General features: G+C 41.4%; 1 protein-coding gene across 6 annotated transcripts in view; it reads left to right on the top strand.

Annotated features, from left to right (window-relative positions):
• The window catches only part of LSAMP (limbic system associated membrane protein), a 922,095-nt gene that overhangs the window by 867,115 nt on the left and 40,488 nt on the right, over positions 1–14,492 (top strand). For all 6 annotated transcript variants that reach the window (XM_086675372.1, XM_086675373.1, XM_086675374.1 and 3 more), the window contains one exon: positions 4,354–4,488. In XM_086675372.1, the coding sequence (XP_086531498.1) occupies positions 4,354–4,488 (135 nt within the window). The remainder of the gene's footprint in view (positions 1–4,353; positions 4,489–14,492) is intronic.

Consider the following 14,492-nt stretch of genomic DNA (forward strand, 5'->3'; position numbering starts at 1 on the left):
ATCTAAATGGCTTGTTCAGTCAACACTGAAGTCCCCATGATTCACCAAAGCACAGAACTCTAAAGCTGCTATACTCAGAAGGTGGCACCTGGCATACTTTAATTGGCATTATTCCTGGTTGATTTGCCTCTGCTTTAGGGAGCACAGAAGAGAACACTTTCCTCTTGCCATTAGCTCTAGGCCCTTCTTTCTGACTTATGAAGAAATATTAAAAGAACTAATATGTACAATTTGAGTAAACAGTGACTAAGAGGGGATATGCTAATTATGTGCAAGAGTTTGAAAGGTGCATACACTGAGGAGGACGAGAAGTTATTTAGCCTGGTAGCTGAATATTGCCAGGAGACACAAAAGCACATTAAGCAAAGGGAGATTTAAACTAAACACCAGATCCCGGAATAAATATAACACTTGGCGACGTGAGCAAGCTTGTGGAAATAGGTTGAGATGTTTAAAATACCAGAATATTGAAATTTGCATTTCAAGTAAACATTTATACAAGGGCAGAAAGTAATAGATAGGAACAAGAGGAAGGCCCACGTTGTAGCCAGAGGGCTTTATTCCAGCAGAGAACTCAACAACAGGTTAAGTGTCACACTCCATTCCCAGAGCCTTCTTTTTTTTTTTTTTTTTTTTTTTAAATTTTTTTTTTTTTTCAACGTTTATTTATTTTGGGGACAGAGAGAGACAGAGCATGAACGGGGGAGGGGCAGAGAGAGAGGGAGACACAGAATCGGAAACCGGCTCCAGGCTCCGAGCCATCAGCCCAGAGCCTGACGCGGGGCTCGAACTCACGGACCGCGAGATCGTGACCTGGCTGAAGTCGGACGCTTAACCGACTGCGCCACCCAGGCGCCCCCCCAGAGCCTTCTTAAGGTTGAGAGAGTAAAGGGGAAATGGGGACAGCACCCTTGGGTTGAGAGCAGCTAGTCAGAGTGAACTGAAAACATGGAGGGGAAAGGTGGCCTGAGGGGGACAGACACACAAGGGCAAAGGGAGAGGAGCAAGAGAATCCAAGGGCATTTTAGAATTCTGACTCGAGATTAACAACATGTACTCCATGCTTTGAACAAAAAACTGCAGTTGGTCATGGTGACTGTTTCCACCTGGGGGCTCTGTTAGCATTGCCATACCTTCTTTTGAAGCAATAACTCCACACAGCAAATACATCCTTAGGACATGGCCAGAGACGCCCCATCCGGCTTTTCAACAGCAGAAGATTCAGCATACCTTTTCTTCCCCAGTAAAAGAGTACTCTGTGAGGATCATTAAAAGGAGTGGATTGATATACTAGCTTCTCCTATAGACATACTGAGCTACCTTTCGATACTGAATTCTCCTGAGCTATATGATTTATTGACTCTGACTTTAGTTTCTGCTTGTGTTTCTTAATTCAGCTCAGCTAACTCCACCAACTAATCTGAGCCAAATTCTGTGCAACGGAAAAGCTCCCATTTCCTCTCAGATCACTATGGATTAATAAGAAGTGTTCAAGTGAAGTAGGACAGATAATGTGTTGTGGGCAAAGTCTCCTGTGGGTGTAAGAAAAACAGACGAGCAAGAGGTGGTAGTCAGTATAAAAGTTTCAGCTGAAGGATCCAAGGGGTCAAGGAAGAATGACAAGAAGGTTCCAGAGGTGTTGTTTAATATTTTAAATTCTTATCAAGCTTGTTACATGAAGGAAGAACAGCCAGTTTCTCTTGCCTGTATTTGGTTTGCACACTGAGACTCCCCACTCTAGTGAAGCAGCTGTGTATGTGTGTGCTGGGGAATGAGGCAGTCATCAGAGTAGAGCAGAGCTATCATGGGAGAAGCAAATGATCATCCTGCCTTATGGTTGGGGCCCATAAGAGAAACTTCCTTTCATCTTCAGGTGGTATTGGGGGTAAGTCTTCCTGGAGATGTGGGATTGAAAATTCATCTGGTGAGGATCTGTTTTATTATCTACTTACCTGGAAAGACTGGATTATTAATACCTACATTGGCATGTAAGAATCCCAGGTCCAAAACCCAATAAACACCACTTTATTTTCTCTGGTTCATCTTAATGTTTACTCTCACAGGTGCCACCTTCCCAAACCTGTAGGGCCTTCATTTGTACTGCTAAAAGTCATCTTTCCCTCTTCTGGAACAGGTTTATATCTTTCAGAAATTCAAACTGCAAGGTAGGGATTCACTACCCACCATTTCTAGGTATTTCATGGGAATCAAAAAAGACTTCAGTGTTGTCAGCCATCTCTAAGAAGACTGCACTTGTTCTCTCTTTCACTGACAGCTCAGTGCCTACTCAGGAATGAGGTTGATGGGTGTGGGGGCAGGGCATGGGAGAAATCCTACACCATTCCGATATCGTTTTGAACCCTCTTTCATTACGATCCACCATGATTCAAAATCAGTAATGTTGTCTTACTGTCAATCCCACTCTGCACTCCAGATTTTTTAATGAGTTTACACCTATTTTGGCCTGCAGTTGTCAACATTACCATTTGTCTTCAGGGTATTTGTATTTGGCTACAAGATTTTAGCGTCAGTTAGCTGGCGTGACTCTCAAGTCCATAGTTGCAAGTACGTAGGAATGAATTTTTTTTCCTCCAAGTCCAAATTCTTACCGGCTCGTCCAATAGAGTGGACTATTACCCTTCCTAAGATTTCTGTTTTCTTTCCTACCATATTCTACTTCTGTGGCATGTGAAGTCACATCTGACTGCTTGCCTAAATGTGGAGAAGAAGAAAGGTGAAAACACAGAGGAAAAAAAATCTTTTACAGATAATACGCAGTTATTTACTTAATAGACTAATTCTAAAACATTTTCAGTAGAAGCATGTGCTAGATAATGTGCAGGACCAGAACCATACATTTCTATATAACTACTGTCCTTTATTGTTGAGATTGCATAGTTTCCTCAGTACTAGTGATAGTGACAATTGACAGAAGACTCGAAGCTTGGCTGACAGTTGTGTTATAGGATGTTATCAAAGAAGCCCTATGTTCTATTGGGAGTCTGGTTAACAGGTTTGGCTGACATATTTAGACAGTGAATTTGTCTCTGTGCTAGTTGTCTGTTATGTTGATTTGGCCATTGGGGAATTTCCAGAAAAGGAAAACAGCTTGTGGCATTTGTGCAAAGCTATTAATTGGTACCATTCAGTGTAGGATGACCGGGAGCAAGATTTCTTCACAGGGGCAGGACGGTGTCCTTTAGCAGGCTCCCAGGCTGTTCCATCTTAACCTGACAGCAGTGGGATTTGTAATCTAGGGTGAGGAGGGTTCAATTTAGCCAGAATTAAAGTCCATTGGCTTTTTTGGCCAACCTCTTTCCCTGCTCAATCCCCTTTCTTCTTCACCTTCTTTTCCTCCCTTTCCCTTTCCTCCCCTCCCCTTCTTCTTCTCCCCACCCCATCCCTCTCCAGGAAGAAACTCATTTAATCAATTATGCTCCACATAAGGGGCGTTAAAGAAGGCTGCCTATCTTGAAATTTCATTACTAAATGGACACATCCAACTTTGTCGGACTGTCCAAAAAGGCCTCCAGACCCCTAATCCTAACTGATTAAGCCAACGATATTGAGCTCCCTACCACTCACGCCCATGTGACACAGTCTGTCACAAAGCACAGCATCAGCGGTGTATTCTTATGGATCTGGTCCATAGCCTGAAAGCCTCAGTAATGATGTAGTTTGATACTGAGCGAGGAAACCATAACTGCAAGACAGGGTTTTGAACATGACCTTTGTGAACAGAATTCCTCATAATCTAAGGGAGAAAAGTGACAGTTTCTCAAAAGGAAGCCACTTGTCCTAACAACAACTGGTGGGAAGAGTGCTTTGCTGCATGGTGTAATTGATGATATCAGTGCTTCAACAGTAGTGCCTCTGAGTCCTTACAACCATGTGCACCTGCCCCCAACTCCCACTTTGTTCTGAGCCCTTAACCAATGACTGATGGGTGGATGTCTGTCCCCCTCATGGGTGTAGATGCATTAACACTCCAGCTTCCTGACTTTTGGTCAGAACAACTTTAGGTGGGGTATGTGCTCTCCCCAGAGCTCCCTGAGGGATTAAGCCAAGTTGTCCTGTATGGGATGTGACCTCTACCCTCTCGTGGCTTCTTTCTCATCGAGATCCCATTTTCCTACTTCCCTACTGGTTTTTCCTGAGAACACTTCCTCCAGAATCACTTTCATGTGACTCTTTGTCTTGGGTGGGGTCTGCTTCTGTGGAACGTTACCTCTGACAAATACATTGTCAAAGTATTAAAAATCCATGTGTATTTTCTGCTTCTGGAAAAAAAAATAGGTGTTCTGCTGCACATTGTAAACCTAAAAAACAGTCATGCAAATCTCCATTTTTCAGGGAGAGAATTTGAAGGAGAAGAAGAATATCTGGAGATCCTCGGCATCACCAGGGAGCAGTCAGGCAAATATGAGTGCAAAGCTGCCAATGAAGTCTCTTCAGCGGATGTCAAACAAGTCAAGGTCACTGTGAACTGTGAGTATGGCAAAAGCCAGCAGGTGCAGTGTGCCCAGGGCCCACCTCCACCACTAGCAAGCTCTAAAGATCCCATTAGCAAAAGAACATTGCATTTCAAGCAGACGCGCCTCTGGTCAGGGATACACATTTATACATTGGACATATCCAAGGGCAGGACGTGGCCTTTGAATTTGATAAATCAACTCTACCAACTCTAAATATAACCCATAATGCATTTAACAATACAGTCTGTCTTTTACTCAGACTACAGAATTAAGAAAACATGATCAGACAGCACTAGCATATCTGGCAATCACTATTCTGGTCTTTGTGGAGAACAAGGTCATACCACCTTGGAAAAAGAAATAATTCATATCTGCTTAAACTGGAATTTCTATCTTATTGCATTGTTTGTCAGAAGGGAATAACCTATCCTCTGCTCTTTAGCTCATTGGCCTTGAGAATAAATTCAAGTCACTGGTCAGATATCACGTGTCCCCGATGGCTACTAGGGATACCTGATAAATTAATTTGGTTATCTATTTGTCCCAAAGTATGGGCATTAGAAACGAAGATTTCACTAAGATGCATAGGTAATGGGCATACTTTGAACTTCTCAGATGAAAGGATCCTTAGATGTAGTTCAAAAGACAGGGGGTGGGGGTGGATCCATATGATGTGTGTCACCCAGCAAAGGAATAAAGAGAATTCGTTTACCCTGTTCAGTTAAGAGTGACTTTTCACATCACTCAAATTCAAGTTCCCACATCACACAATTGTGGCTAGTGACAGGAACAAAGGGAGGTCCTAACACTTCTTCCCTCCTATGCACACACACACACACACACACACACACACACACACAAATACATACCCTACACACCCATATATACATATCCACATATAACACACATACATGCACATGCAAGCACAAAGGCATACAGAGACACATGCACAATCACATTGACCCACATTTGAAGATATACTTCAGACCATGACAAGTTACTTTCCATTATCTTAAGTCCTCCATGCAGTTACCTATATACCAGTGATCCAAATTAAGTCCCTGTCATGGTGTACATAATAGACTCCATTTTAGGGTTTGAGGCACAGAAGCCCCAGGAGGTAAAAATTGCCTTTCCAGTGTGAAAGCAAGTGTAAGAAAAGGGATTCAGACTCTGGCCCATTTGATTCTAAAGCCCATGCTCTCAGGAGAAAGAGGAAGAGAAGGAGTTTTCAATTCTTAATACCTACCACGTGCAGCACTGGACTAATGGGTTTACATTTGTCATTTAATTCACACAGTAAACTCCTGAGAAAAATATCATTAGGTTGACTTTAAAATTCTGGGAACTGAGGCATAAAGAGGTGAGGAAACTTGCCTAAGGTGACCTGGTCCACACTGGGCTGCACCATTTCCCAATGCCCTGTTTTAACCTTGCAGCCTTCTGAGACAGACAGTGAAATCTCCTTCACACCATACCTAGAAGAATCCAATACCTAGGACTCTGCCATAGACACTTATGGAAATCATTTCCAAGAAGCAAGGGGTACATCTGATGAGCTCTGAAGTGCTTTTATCCTGTAGCTGTCTGCGATTTTTTTTAGTAATAGAGTTTTGAAATGCCAGTATTACCATTCTTTTTCAGTGCTGGGTGTGTTTCAAAGACACATTAATGATCTCAATGTTATAAAATGCTTTAGGACCTTTTTTTCACATGAAAGGCAATTTCTCTGGGTGTTTATATAAGTTTATAATTAGGTTAGTTAGGTTCTTTTATGTACACAGAGCCGTGCCATCATCTTCCACCTCTTCTCTGACTTTTAGAGTTAAGATTTCATTTTCTCTTAATTGACCTTCATCTTAATTAGATTTCTGAAAGTCCAATCATGGAGTACATAGAAAATATTTATGCTTCCATTGTGTGAAACATCAAAGTGGTCTGCATTGCAGATGGTTCCCAAGATCAAAGCCAGCCGCCTGGGCCCTATTATTATTAGCGCAATTAGTCTGACATTGCTCCTTTTTGACTGTCCCCATAGTGTAACTTAGAGCAGCAGAAAATACTGATAATTTTCAAGAAAGGCTTTTATGAAGATGTGAGCTTTTCCTAGTGTTGAGTGAACCATGGAAGAATATAGGCAGAACCTTAAGATTCTGAAAATATACCTAATAACAAATCACACGGAGATTTATAATGAGCTTAAACATCCTGTATGTCCTAACCAGCAGCACCTGGCACATGCCTGACCTTATAAAAATTGCTAAGTGAACGTTTACTGAGTGAGTAGGTAAAAAACTCATAGGTAAACTCTGCTTTTGTAACATTTCTCCAAACTTTGCGAATGATATCAGTCACATATTAGAAAATATATTTAGTATCAATTTCCTTTGTGATCACCTTTTTACCAACACTTCATAAGCTATGTTTATATTACATTAAAACAACTAGCCATTGTACCTGTTGGTCTGTTCATACAATTTGTCCTATTTAAATGTAGTTGTATTAAGTAGATGAAGACTCCCAAAATTAAATTACAGAATCAGGTCTGGCTAGCAGAACTTGTTCCTACTGTGAAAAATCCAGTGTTTACCTTCATCACTTGATCTGCGCCTACCTAGTATGAAAGTGTCCCATTATTTAAATGGATTCCTCTTCCTTTTCAAAACGCAGGGCTTGGAATTAGTTCAGGGGATCAGGACGGCTAAGATAAATAGTGACTGAATAGATTATTGTAATGAAACAGACCCTGAGTACCACTGCAAAAAAAAATCCCAATGTTGACAATTTTCTTCTATGAGCATTTCATTGATTCATTTACTCAGTTGCCAACAGATATATGTTGCAGGGCACTGAAATCCTAGAGCACTAAACAAGAGCTGTAGACAACAACAGTTTGTCCTGTTTACCTCATAAGCTGGATTCTACCGTCTTTCCTTTTTGCTTCTCTTGGATAATCCTTCTCCACAGTTGGTTTATAGCATTACATATAGCCATTTGACATGCAAAATCTATTTTCTAAGTGGTAAGAGGTCCTGGAGTTTCAGAAGCTAAATTATTGACCTGAAATCTCTTCAACTAAATAAGCTTATTACTAGTACAATAGACAGGACTTCTGGCTTCTTGTATCTTACTTACAGTACAGCTGCTAATTTCTTCCAGACACCAGCCCTAGGGACAACTAGCCTCTCCTAATAGATTCTGTGTGTAAGCCTTCAATTTCAGTTCTCACAGTGTATTAAAAGTACCTACTTATGGGTTTACCTCATCTTAGTGCCCAATGTCCTGAGGATAACATCTTGTGCATAGTAAATGTTCAATAAAAGCAGACTGTTAAGTTTATTTGGACTCTTCTTGTACTGAAATCTTTTCCTATTTCTGCAGAAATTCTTCTCCAAAGCTGCCCCTAGCTCTCAAACCTTCCTTCCATCCCATTAACCAGCTAATATTCCTACTTTCCACCTTCCCACAACTATGTCTCCAATCAGGTTCACACTATCATGTTATAACTTCTTTTTCCTCTACTTACTTCTCTTTGAACTCAGCTCTGCCTCCACACTGGTATCCAGAGCTACCCAACACACATGCTGGGGGACATGGATGCTGGCATTTCTAAAGCTCACCCTTATGTTTGATAGTCATTTATTAGAGGGGCAGAGGTTACCTACCATAGAGCCCACAGTTGGGACTACAGACATCCATTGTCTCCAGGTAATATATATGTATTTTAACTGAAATCTTCAGTGCTTTGATTCAAAAATCACCTAATGATGAGACTTTAGGAAAATAACTGCTCAACATGGAACCAGACTGGCTACTTTCTCTGGATATTCATAGCTATAGCTATTCATTTTCCATGCCAATGGAAATGCTTATTCTTATATTGGGGATAGTTTCAGTAAGCACATGTCCTAATGTTCATGACTCTATTATGGGACCTTCAGAGGAAATATTCAGTAAGAATCCAGAGTACTGCAATCTTCCACCATAATTTTGCAATGTGAACAGGAATCATAATTTTCTGAATTCCTTCAGTGTACCAAGACTGTTAGAAATTTTGTATGATTCACTGTAATCATCACATCAACAGTGGCTAACCAAGGAGGGAGGTATATTGGGCCTGACCTGCCCCAGCAAAGAGGAGTATTTACTTTATCACTGACATTGTTTAGTATGTTTGGTTTAGTATTACTGGACCATGGTGATTTAACAACAACAAAAAAAGACAACTTTCGGTTAGTTCTATTATTGTTTCTAAATTCTTTGGAGACAGTACCTTTCTTATCGCCTACATTTTCTGCTCCTCCCCCCTTGGTCTACCATTGCACACCAACCCGGGAAGACAATCAGATTATCCCTCTGCAGAGAGGACAAAAACAGAGCTTAGAGAATATAAGCATTCTTGGCCACAAAATCAAAGAACTTGTGAATAGTAGATAGAGTTGGGATTCTAACCAAGATCTAACTCCAAAGCCCTCTTTCCTTCTAAACTACCATGTGAATAATAGTAATAAAAATAATAAATGTAGGACCCCTGGGTGGCTCAGTTGGTTAAACAACTGACTTCAGCTCAGGTCATGATCTCACAGATTGTGAGTTCAAGTCACGCAACCCCACTTTGGGTGAGCAGGAGCCCCACACTGAGTGAACACGAGCCCCACTTTGGGTGAGCCCCACTTCTCTCTCTCCTCTCTCTCTCTCTGCCTTTCACTCACTTGCACCCTCTCTCTCTCAATAATAATAATAATAATAATAATAATAATAAATATAATCACCTCAAGTATTAAGCATGCTCTCATATACATGATTTCATTTGATCTTTACGTCAAACCTGTGAGACAGATCACAGGGGCCATCATCTACATTCAGAGGTAAGGGGCTCCACGAGATCAACATGTCATCTCTAGGAGATGACAACCTAAGTGGCACAGGCAGAAATTGAGCCCACAACTCCTAATTTCTAATGAAGGTTTATACCTACTATGTACTGCATGTTCTGCTATTTTTGGTACCCTTTAATATTAAGCAGATGTAGAACATTTACTTTTTAAGCTACCATTATGCTCCCCTAAGTGGTATTTTTCCTTATTAGGAATTCATTTCTTTTTATTTATTTATTTTTTTTAATCAGTGTTTTCTTTTTTTTTTTTAATGTTTATTTGTTTTTGAAAGAGCTAATGAGCACATGAGCGGGGAGGGGGCAGAGAAACAGGGGGACAGAAGATCCAAAGCAGGCTCTGCACTGACAGCAGAAAGCCTTATGCGGGGCTCAAACTCACAAACCATGAGATCATGACCTGAGCCAAAGTCAGACACTTAACTGACTGAGCCACCCAGGTGCCCCAGGAATTCATTTCTTTTTAAAGGAACTCATTCAAATGGAAGCCCAGAGAGGTCAAAGCATGAGCTTCAAAACATTGGTTCAAATCTAAACTCCATCAAATTCTGGCTATGTGAATTTGGACAAGTTATTAACCCTCTGTATATCTGTCTTCTCATTTATAAACTAGGGTTAATAATCCTTACCTCCAACAGCTACTATTTGGATAAAAAGAACATCTAAAGCCTAGAAAAGTGCTAACACATGGTAAATGCTCACAAATCGAGATCTTTACTAAGAATTTTGTTCTTTTTATATTATTATTCCAAAATTTAGGATGATTAAATAAATGATACTCTGTTTGCCAAGCCATTGTCATTGTCATCCTATTCATTCTAATCGAAAGACTCTTGTTATTAGTGATATAAGAAGAAGAAAGTCCTGGGGCACCTGGGTGGCTCAGTCAGTTAAGTGTCAACTCTTGGTGTCAACTCAGGTCATGATCTCATGGTTCATGAGATGGAGCCCCATGTCTGGCTCTGTGCTGACAGCATAGAACCTGCCTAGGATTCTCTCTCTCCCTCTCTCCCTGCCCCTTTCACACTTGCACGTGTGCTCTCTCTTTCTCTCAAAATAAATAAACATTAAAAAAAGAAAAAGAGGGGCGCCTGGGTGGCGCAATCGGTTAAGCGTCCGACTTCAGCCAGGTCACGATCTCGCGGTCCGTGAGTTCGAGCCCCGCGTCGGGCTCTGGGCTGATGGCTCAGAGCCTGGAGCCTGTTTCCGGTTCCGTGTCTCCCTCTCTCTCTGCCCCTCCCCCGTTCATGCTCTGTCTCTCTCTGTCCCAAAAATAAATAAAAAAAAAAAAAAAAAAAGAAAAAGAAAGTCCTTATTAACAGAATTTTTAAGTAATGAAAACTGGAAGAGTCCTTTGAAAATTGTAGGCTACTCTAAAATCACATAAAGGATTACAATGGACCTCTGTGCAGCATTTTTATTAAGCCACATTTAATTTTTATTATAATGATATTTTGAGCATGGACATCTATTATTTTAACTACACCAGGCATGCTGCAATGTGATTTATAACAATTTTTCTTAGTCTCACCTATACAGGATTCATTACAAATGAATTTGAAATGTTCATTCCAATAAGCCATGAGTGAACAGACCTGTACCATTGTGTCATCTGAGAAATATTAGGAACAATGAGTTCTTCATACATTTATCATTATCTGTGAAGTTTTCTTGGTAGGAGAAATTTCCTAGATTTTCAAGGAGAGAAGCGGGTGTTTGGCCTTTGTAATTGACCAATGTCATCCTATCCCAAAATTAGTGCACTTAAAAGTGTTCAACCCTAATTTGCTGCCACTTTTCCCATGCTGGCATCTCTGAGGGGCTAATAAATAACTTACTACTTAGTTATTCAGGTTCTGAACAAATTGAGAAATAAGTAAAGATGTATGGAAGACTCAATGGCCCCCATTGTTAGAGATCAAGATGGGAAGATGTAGTACTTAGTGTGGACAACTTATTTCCCCAGTCATGGCAGCAGCCCTGGAATGGTGCAGGCCTACTCACCTGAGAGTAGGAAGGATACAGTCCTGGTAAGACTTTCTTGTGGAGAAGCAGAGGGGAAGCCCTGTTCCCTGCCAGAAGCTTGGTTGCAAAGGAAGCAAGGAAAGAGAGGAGCTGAAGAAACCTCATTTATTCTTCCCAAATTTTTCACTCAAAATCATTTCTTCCTTCTGGGTCCCTGAGCAAGAAGTGAAATAAGCTCCCACCACACAGAAGGAAACATCCAGGGCAAGGAAGAACTCTCCCACAAAACTGTACAGCTGGGACCTGCATCCCTGGTCCCATGGTGGAAGGTCTGGAAGCCATTTATCATGGCATTATTACATTGAGGTGCCACAGCTATGAGTGCCAGAGGTGGAGGAAATGGACAGCGTGTAATTGGGCCCAGATTATGCTGGTTTAGCAAAAAGGTAGACATCATCAAGGGTTTGTCACTCATAGCAATGTGGCTCCAGAAACTCACAAACACTGGTTCAAACTCATTTTACAAACTGAGAAATTAAAGCAGTAGAATCACAAGCAAGATTATCTCTCTGGCCAGCATGCTGCAAACTGTGGAGGGAGTCACTGGCAGCTTAACAACCTGATTCTGCGAAGAGGTGAGGATGGGAAACTAGCATTCATTCGTGGCCATCTATGTCTCTTCTGACATATCCTTTCTCAGAAGATGGCATCACTTAGATGCCCAAGCCAGAAACTTGGGTGTTACCTTTGACACTCCTCCTTTACATAGGTTCTTGTCATTTTTTTTTTTTGAGAGGGGAAGGAGGGCCAGAGGAAGAGAATTTTAAACAGGCTGTACATGGGGTGCCTGGGTGGCTCAGTCGGATAAGCGTCCGACTTCTGCTCAGGTCCTGATCTCACAGTTTGTGGGTTCGAGCCATGCCATCGGGCTCTGTGCTGATGGCTCAGAGCCTGAAGCCTGCTTTGGCTTCTGTGTCTCCTTCTCTCTCTGCGCCTCCGCCAACTTGTGCTGTGTCTCTCTCTGTCTCTCAAAAATAAATAAATGTAAAAAAAAAAAAATTTTTAAACAGGTTGTACGTTCAGCACAGAGCCTGACGTAGGGCGTGATCTCACAACCATGAGATCATGACCTGAGCCGAAATCAAGAGTCAGACACTTAACTGACTGAGCCACCCAGGCACCCCTATTCTTGTCAGTTCTGAGGCTCCATACCTTTCCATTGCAAATCTGCCCATTCTCGTCCAGCCCCTTTATCACAAACCTAGCGCAGGCTATCTTGGCTTCCTTCAGTAATCTCGAAGTGGACCTCCCTGCCTCTGGTTCCAGCATTATATAGATGAGGAAATTGAAGAAATGTAACTCTAGATAAAGTACTATCTTCTATAAGGAGGGAGGACAGTGAGGGATAGAACCTGGATTTGGGCTCACATCTATCAAACTCTAAATCTAAACTCTTAACCTCTATTCTATGCCCTATCTCTATACAAATACCTCCCCCACCAATACAACTACCACCAATTATTCCATTGTCTTTTTTAAATGTTTATTTATTTATTTTTGAGAGAGAGAGAGAGAGAGAGACCCAGTGGGGGAGGGACAGAGAGAGAGGGAGACACAGAATCCAAAGCAGGCTGCAAGCTGTCAGCACAGAGCCCAACGTGGGGTTCAAACCCACAGACCACGAGATCATGACCTGAGCTAAAGTCAGATGCTTAACCCACTGAGCCACCCAGGCGCCCCTCCATTTTCTTTTGAACTAATGGACTCTAATGATCTATATAACCAAACATAGAATGAAAGAATTGTAAGTGGAATCTTGGGGATCCTTTTAAGCTAACTCCTTCTTTTAAAAGATGAGAAAGAAAAAGCTCAAACTGGTGCAGACACTTGTCCCGGCCACAGTTCTATGTAAGAGAAGAGTCAAAATCAGACCTCAGGTTTCCTGTTTCTGACTGTTTGTCCTGACTCCTAACCCATGGAACAGATAAATGAGTTACAATTTTGAAAGTTAGTAATTTAAGGGCTAAATGAGTTATGGGTAGGAAAATAGACTTAGGTTGTAATGATACCAACTGCCCATTTGTAAAGGATAGGCAGTTTTCACTAGAATTGGGTTTTTGTTTTGTTTTGTTTTTGTTTTTAAGCTGGAAGGGATACTATAGGTCATTAAAGTGTGGTTCCCTCATTTTATAGGTAATAAAACCAAGGCTCAGTAAGATAAATTGTGTGATGGGAGGGCCACACAACCAAACTGAAATTAAATTCCAGGACCCCTAGTTTCCAATCCAAGGTTCTTTTCTGCTCATCAGACTGCTTTTTTGTGCCAAACAAAGTTGAGCAGGTAAGTCTAAAACAGAACAGCCACTACCACCCACTCTGGCACACCTGTCTGCACATGGGCTGGAAGTGCTTGTCTAACCATGCTTTAACTCCTCCTCTCTCTGGCAGTGATTTAAAGATGTCCAAGCTGATGTAAAAATGAACTGGGAGAGAAAACTGCACACTAACCTGATGCTTTTGTGCATCCTTTTTAACTAAGAAGAGCAGAGTCTTCCATAGACGGGAAACTTGGAAAATAATTTTGAATATGAAGACAAAATTCAGAAATGAGTGAGCTGAACCAAGTGCTAAAGAGCAGAAATTTAAATGAATTTTGTGTTACTAGAGTTTTCTTTGCTAATTTCCCTAAGTAAGCTTTTTCCTCTACAAAGTCTAAACAGATTGTTCGGCTCTATTTTTGACTTGTGTGCACAGCCAGCCTACCATTTTCTGGCAGATGACCTTTGGACCGAAAACCACTTTTCTCCTTGAAGGTCCATAACCCGCACAAATACAACATCATCAAGCCCGGAGCTTGAGCCTACCATCCCAGCTCGGTCACACATCCCTGTAAACACTCATTCCGCCCTCTGAAGGACTGTTTGAAAGAATCGTGGCAAATTAGGATATCAGATGTGCTTCTGAGTTTATTTCAAGCCTGCTACACGTTTTGCAGACCCAGTTCGAAGCAGCACATATCAAGTGTACAACTGCCAGAGAGCACAGAAAACGGACACGCGGCAGGGTAGACCTCAAACTGCACACTCACACACAAAAGCACAATTTACTTGGGTCATGGCGATAAGGGAACTCTTAGGAGAAAAAAAGGTAATCTTCTA

This window comes from Puma concolor, chromosome C2 (assembly GCF_028749965.1).
Source record: "Puma concolor isolate L17-30 chromosome C2, mPumCon1.1.hap2, whole genome shotgun sequence".
Taxonomy (NCBI): domain Eukaryota; kingdom Metazoa; phylum Chordata; class Mammalia; order Carnivora; family Felidae; genus Puma; species Puma concolor.